The sequence below is a fragment of the Enhydra lutris genome, unplaced genomic scaffold (assembly GCF_002288905.1).
Source record: "Enhydra lutris kenyoni isolate GAN:26980312 unplaced genomic scaffold, ASM228890v2 scaffoldscaffold56, whole genome shotgun sequence".
Taxonomy (NCBI): Eukaryota; Metazoa; Chordata; class Mammalia; order Carnivora; family Mustelidae; genus Enhydra; species Enhydra lutris.
Genome location: NW_019154140.1, coordinates 11,970,082 through 11,977,219, shown reverse-complemented (window position 1 = coordinate 11,977,219; position 7,138 = coordinate 11,970,082). Strand labels below are relative to the sequence as shown.

At 55.8% G+C, this 7,138-nt stretch overlaps 1 protein-coding gene across 1 annotated transcript; it reads right to left on the bottom strand.

The window, feature by feature from the left end:
- Positions 1 to 1,294: 1,294 nt before the first annotated feature.
- Positions 1,295 to 3,448, bottom strand: LOC111158003 (homeobox C11). The gene is made up of 2 exons (XM_022519777.1): positions 2,767 to 3,448; positions 1,295 to 1,527 (listed from the first exon to the last, which is right to left on the bottom strand). The coding sequence occupies exons 1-2, from the start codon at positions 3,446 to 3,448 to the stop codon at positions 1,295 to 1,297; spliced, it is 915 nt and encodes a 304-aa protein (XP_022375485.1).
- Between the last annotated feature and the right edge of the window lie 3,690 nt (positions 3,449 to 7,138).

The window sequence follows — 7,138 nt, the reverse complement described above, 5'->3', positions numbered from 1 at the left end:
GAACTGCACGTGAGAAAGGAGAGCTTTAAGAGTCGCGGTGGAATGTCCTCAGCTCAAGAGCAGGAGGAAGCTACCGCCACACTCTTTCCCCTGCCAGCGGGGAGAGCCGGCAGGCCCACCAGCCCAGGCCTACCTCACCTTCCCTTGCCTGTCCTCACCAGCTGGGCCCTACCCTCCAGCCTCCTCCTCCGCCTTGGGAGCACTGAGGATTTTAAGAGGAGAGGGGCTAATAAAAGGGTCAAATAAAATCATAATATTGAACAGAATGAAATATCTTTATTTGCCACAAAAAAAAATTCACAGCAATCCCTCTGGGATGGGAGCCGGGTGGGGATTGCACACGTACACGCGCACTCACACTCATGGAGAGAGATGGGTGATTTGAATCTCATTCCAGGAGAGTCCTCCCCCCACCCCATCCCCTCTGGGTAAAAAGAAACGCTAGTGAAATTTATTTACAAAAATTCAGGCCCCAGCATGGGGGAGGCGTCCAATCTCACCTCCCTCCTGCCTCCTCCACCCTAATCTCTTTTTTTTTTCTTTTTTTTTTTTTTTTAAGGGAGGTAACAACTGCATAGACTACAGCTATAAATCCACGGAGTGGGGCACGGCTGGGAAATAGGTTAGGAAACCTCAATGCACCAGTTAAGAAATTTCAAAAGAAGGGCTCTACATGGTCACGGGGAGAACAACTAGGCTCAGGCGGGGCCTGGGCGCAGACGGAGGTAGGACACGGACTTTGCACACCTAACACCAGGTCGAAGGTACAGAAATTTCACAGCAAGGCAGGATCACATTTAGCTGCCCCCTAGCAGTGGGGCGACGTGGGTTAGGGGTGGGGAGCGCAAGAAGTCTCCCCTCGTAGACACGGTGTCTTAGCAGATCTTATCACTGGGGCAAGGGAAGGCTTATAGTTCAAGGATTGTTCGCTCAGACGCCCACTACTCTCGCCCCTCCCCCACCCAATCGGAGGAGCAAGACATTGTCGCGAGGTGTGTTTTCTTTTAAATAGAGTCTTGGCCTCCGCGCCAACGAAGTCCACTCGCTGTGGGTTAGACACTTCCCTTCACCCTCTTTCCAGGCCCGGTCCCTGTCCCACAGCGAGTCAGACGGAAGGTGAAGGAGGTTCCAGAAAGAAGTGCGGGCATCGGCAGTGGGGGCCAGCCCTGGCCACAGTCCAGTTTTCCACCCGCGGAAAGAAGGCGAGTTTAGAAAATAAAAAATAAAAATAAAATAAAATAATTTTCCCCTTTCCCCGCCCCCCCCCCATCCCCGTGAAGGGCCCGGTCTGCAGTTACAGCAGAGGATTTCCGGAGAAATACTGCAGCCGGTCTCTGCTTAGTTTTTTTTCTTTCATCCTTCTGTTCTGAAACCAAATTTTCACTTGTCGGTCCGTCAGGTTCAGCATGCGGGACAGCTGCAGCCGCTTCTCTTTGTTGATATACACGTTGAAGAAAAACTCTCTCTCCAGTTCCCGGATCTGGAATTTCGAATAAGGGCAGCGCTTCTTGCGGGTGCGGGGGGCGTCTGGAGGGGAGGGGAGGGGGCAAGTGCGAGGAGAGGGGAGAGAGACACGTGAGACCCGGGCGACCCCAGCCCGCTGAGCGCTCAGCGGCCCTTCCACCAGCCCCACCGCCAGGCAGCCCTCCCGCCAGGCCGGCCTGCTTTCCTCGCTCGGGCCGCAGTGCTGGGGCAAGCCCGGGACCCCCTGACAGGTCTGGCTCGGCCGCTCCCGGGCCACGGCGGGGTCGCCGCCCCTCCCCTCGGCTGGTGGAGTCTGGGGGAGTAGGTAGTCGGGTGGGCCAAGTGCGTCCCGGGGACGCGCGGGCTCAGCCGCCGTCCTCGGCCCCTTCCTGCGCTGCCCTCCCAGTGGCTCTGAGCACCCACCCACCCTTCCTCCAGAAATCTGGGGGACCGCGGAGAACAGGAACGAAGAAGTGAGAGCGGGCGAGAGCAGTGGGGAGACGCGAAGGAATCGAGCGAGTAGCACCAGAGACACCCGAGAGCCGCTTCCGGGGGCCCTGGCGCCCCGGGACGCCCGGCCGGCCGCGCCTTCCAAGCTACCGGGCTAGGCCGGCGCGGAGGCCGCGGACCGCAGGGAGACAGTGAGACCCGGGCCTGGAGCCGCGTGGAGCCCTGAGCTGGCTCTCCCCACCCTTTGTCGCCATGACCCCTGGCTTGCTGGGGTTCTGCTCAAGGACCCGTGAACACATAGTTTGAACATTTCAAAAATAGTTTTTAAAAGAAGCAGAGCAGTCCTGGCCGGCCTCTCCGTCTCAGGTTCTGCTCCATTGCCTCTCCCCCACCACTCCCCCTCTCTGAGTTTCTCCCTGTCTTTCCCTCGCCCTCCCCTTACTCCCCCCCCCCCCCTCCCCTCCGTCCCACCCCCCGGCAGCCCGGCTCCCCATCCTTCCTTAAATGCTCTTCTAAGTTCACGATCAAAGTTAATATCGCTCGCAATGGTGGCGCTTTTAAAAATTTCACAGACCGAGGGAGATAACGGGGAGGGGGGGTTCACCCGGCTTTTCCAAAGAGCCCTTTCCCCTCCCTCCCCACCCCTTCTCCATCGTAAAAAGTCGAGTCGTTGGGAGAGAGGGCTTTGTAGGTTATAATAAAATCCTTTGAATGCTTATAAAACTCCACATAAAATCGGACTGACCCAAAACACGAGGCCGTCCCCGCTCCCCTCGCCTCCCCCCTGCTCTCGCCCTCCCTCTCCCGCTCCCTCCCTTACTGCCCGCTAGTATCCCGGCCGCGGCTACCTACTGGGGGCGGCTCCCTTGGCCGGCTCCTTGGCCGCGGAATGGGCTGAACCGGACGAGCTGGGATTCGTGTTTTCCTCCTCGGCCTCCGCCTCGGCCCCCGCCTCAGCCCGGGACGCCAGTCCCGAGGCCGGGGTCGCCTCAGGCTCCCCCTTGGCCTCGCCCTTGCCTGGGCAGGGGGGCTCGGTAGGCGCGTCGCCGCCACCGCAGTAGGCGTTGTCGAAGAAACGGTCGAAGGCTTGAGGCAGGACGCTGTTCTTGTTGACTGAGGAGTAGAAGCCGGCAGGGGCTGCGTGCGGGGCGCTGGGGTGGTGGTGGCTGCCGTAGGAGCCTTCGTTTTTCATGAGGATCTCGGTGACCGTGGAAGGAGGCAGGCACTCCCGGTGCATAAGCTCGTCGGCCGCTGCATAGCAGGAGGAGTAGCTGTTCCGGTGGTGCCACTTGCCGGATGGCTCCAGGCCGTATGAGACTTCCCGGACCGGGGGCACTTGGGCTGAGTAGGGATAGGAGATCTGACGAGAGGGGGCCTGGGGCAGGAAGGAGGAGACCGTGGAGAACTCGGGCACGTAGTAAGTGCAACTGGGTAGATAGAGGTTGGAGGCGCAGCTCCCTCGCTCGCCGAAATCAGCGCCCCTCTCCTTGCGCGACGGCGAGCAGAAGTTGCCCAGGTTGACCGAGTTAAACATCGTTCTCTTCTCCTGCCGGCTCCAGATGGAGGTTTTGGACCCGATCTAGCGAGGGGGGAAAATTTGGGAAGGCGAGATGACGCGTTATCCGTCTTAGTCTCTCTCCCCGAGCACGTGATCCAAAGTAGATATTGTCATATATCAGTTCGGAGCACTTCGCAGACGTAGGAGGGGTTCTCTCTTAGGTAAGATGGGGACGTTCAGGCGATTGGTTTGCAAACACCGCAGAAACATTATGAAAATCAATTGCAGATTTGTATTCGTTTTTCTCTCGTCACTCCCCTCCTCTCCATTCCACAGAGCAAGCAAAGGAAAGAGAGGGTTGGGGTGGAGTGGGTGGTGGGATGGGCGGGAGCGGTGGCTGGGAGGGGGCAACTGTATTTTTTTTCTAGCTGCTGCTGTCCCCCCCCCCACAGGATTGGGTGTAGGAGGAGGGTTCCCACATATGGGGGGGTCTTCCCTCCTCCCGGTGATGAGCCCAAGACTGAGGTGGGGAGGAAGACTGAGTTCCCCACTGCCTGGTTCCGCAGGAGATGTGAATCCTTCCCCCCAACTCTCAAGATCTCTTACCCTGCCAACCCAACCCACAGAGGGCCAGCGCCTGTTTACAAGAGTTTGAAGAAGTCCATTCTTTTCTTGGCCGGGCTGTATGTCAAGACTCCCTTTCCCCTTTGGAGAGACTCCTCAGAAGAGTGTGTGAAGTTTCCCAAAGGTGAGGCAGCCCAGCGGCAAGCCAGTGTCCCAACTTTGTCTGGCTTGCTGCGCTGCCTGCGGCTAGGGACTCAGATTAGTCATAAACGAGTGGTAAGCAGTGCGCCAGCCGCCCAGCCGGTGCCTGGCGAAGTCTGGGAAAAACCTTCTCTAATGTTGTGTTAAATATTTAGTATGAGAGAGTGGCCCTGGGTGAATATTTCATGCCTGCCTTTATTGTCAATCAATGTGCAGAAAGCTACATCCACTGTGGATTTTGAAATCTCAAACCCCAAAGATAAAGATCGGAATGAGAGCTATGTATTTTCTCTGTCTGTGGTCCTTTGGGTCGGGGGTTCAGCCTCAGCTTGGGAGCTGAAAAGAAGCCCAGAGTCAGGGTTCAGGAAGAATAGGAGGGGGGTGCTGGGTTTGGGGCTCCTATCCTTGAATAATTTGGGGGCTGGGAGGTGGGCAGTGGGTCTGCTGGACAGACTAGCAGGGGAATGGAAGGGAGCTGAGGAACCCGGGTGTACAGGGCAAGGCCAAGGGCCACTCCCTAATGGAGGCGCCCAGCCCTGCTCCCAGGGGGCTATAGGCAGTCCTTGGTACCTCTTTCCCATTTCTCAGTCATTTCCTGCCCTCTACCATGTCCACCAGCCTCCTAGATAACTATGGCCCAAGAGGTGGACTCAGTGGTTTTGCCCTTCTTTGCCTTTCATCCCTCTGGGCACTATGGGACACATTTAGGCAGCTGAGAATCACTTTATTGGAAGGTTCCGGACTGGATCCAGGGGGCCAGAGCAATCGTCATAAGCAGAAAGCAACCTTGGATCCAAGGAGGAGCTGCCAGGTCGTGATGTGCTCAGGTAGGAGGGGAAGACTGAAGCCCCAAAAAGGACTCAGGGAAAGCCAGAATGACCCAGACCTTCTTTTTACCCCTAACTCTTGGTTAAAACTGATTTCTACTTTAAAAATATTATTTGGATTTGATTTTCCTTGCCGAGCTAGGGGAGGTACTGAGGCCCCAAAACCAGACGGGGGAGGCACAAAAAATCGTATCGCGTCCCCCAAATACAACTCCCTTAATCCACTCCTTCTCAATCCTCCTGCATCCCCAAGTTTGCTCAACCTTTAGAGCATCACCTGAAGTGGAGCCGCATTGGCAACCCCATTCTTGGGCAGGCTCTGGAATACCCAAGGATAGACCTTCAGCACCCCTCTACCCATTATTATTTGTTGGGCAATATTTCCTGAACCCTTCTTTAGTCCTGGCCAGATCTTAAATGATGGCAAATAGGAACTAGATTGGGGCTTTGCTAAAGTGTGGAACTTCTCTATCAGTTAGGAGCTGCAAGAAGAAAAATCTGTTGCTTTTCCTCCTTCCTCTACCTCTTTTTATAGGGTGACCTGGGGCTAGCATTTTTAATTATAATGATGGGGAACTAAGGACTATGGCTTTTATGGGGTTCGTGCTGACCTCATTAAACTCAAGTTTATTGGAGGCAAAATGTTCCCCAAACAGTGATAGGAACCAGCAAGAGGGAAGTGCGAGGCACCCCATCCCTTGCAGAGGTGGGGATAAAGGCTCAGAGTCTCAGCTTTGGCTTTTCCCAGTTCCCCCAGGGCCCTGCTTCTTGCTCTATCCTGGTCTCCAGGGCTCTGTGGGGCCTGAGCCCCTAAGGCAAATTCTGTACAGCCAGTGCCGACAGTGGGGAGGGGTACGCTTCCTGTGAGGAGCCAGCTGTGGGCCTGAGCACTTGAATTTGACCACCAAAGTTTATTCCAGGGCCACCATAAAAGTGAGCCAGGCGGCTGCAAGGAGCCACTGGCGGCTTTATTTCCTTGAAACAAAAAAGAAGGCAAAAAAGAATGTCAAAGAAGTTGATGTCCAGAAACTCTAGGGTCTCCCAACAGAGGCTTCTGAGAATTAATATTCTTCCCCCTAAAAGACATGACGTTCTTTCTTTATTTATTTATTTTGCCTAGTTTTGGTCTGACTGTTAATTTCTCAACAACTGTTTAAAAATTCCAGCAACTGGAGGTTGCTGCTGGGGTCAAGGAAAGAAAGCCCTGGACGCTGAGGTTAGCAAGGCCCTGATGGGCTGGCCACTTCCCTGCCCACCCCTTGGTCCAAGGCTACTCCAAAGCATAGACTGGGTCACTTACCCCAGGGTGCACCCCGGGGCATCAGTACATCCCCCAATAGGAGACTCAGCTGTGGTCCAAAATCAGTTCCTAAGAGCCCTGGCAAGCCCCACTCCCTGGCAGGAGGTGGCTTCCCCTCCCCATCTCATGGGTGCCTGTGGCCCTTCCACAATCCTGGAGTCCCATCTTTCATCTGAATTCCTCCAGGGCAGGGCCATCCTGCCTAGCTCACCGGTTCTTGGTGGCCTCAGACAGCACCTCCAGCCCGCCCGCCTGCCTGGCCGCTTCCAGGCAGCTGCGGTCGGGCAGCTGATATGGTACTCTGGCCAGGACCAAAACAGACTCCAGTGACACTCCCTTCCACACACAGACACTAGAGGTGGCTTCAGAAGGGGGCAGTATCTCCTGAATTCTGAATCCCCTCACGCACGGCAGACCCCACACACAGCGCTGGCTAGCTTTGCAGCTTGTCCACCTCTCGGTTCTAGAAAGCAGATTGGGGTAACCAGGGAAAGGGACCCATCCCACAGACCAGGCACCCGGAGGACAAAACCAGAGCGGAGAAAGAGGGACGGTTAGAGCTCCGGTGGGCTTGGACTCTAAGTACAGTCCTGTGTGGGGTCAGTAAAAGATAAGCAATAGGCCGTGAACAACCTCAGTGCTTGGAGGTTTGGCCCGCAAGGATGAGCCCTCATTAGAAATCGGCTCACACCTTCTTGTACGTCTTTCTCTCCCCTTAGAGCAATCCGAGACGTTTAATAACCTCTCTAGTGTGCTTGGAGATTTTCAGGTAAGCCGTTTACCCTGCACCCAGGACACATCCCACCCCCAGCCACAGAAATGGGGGGGGGGAAT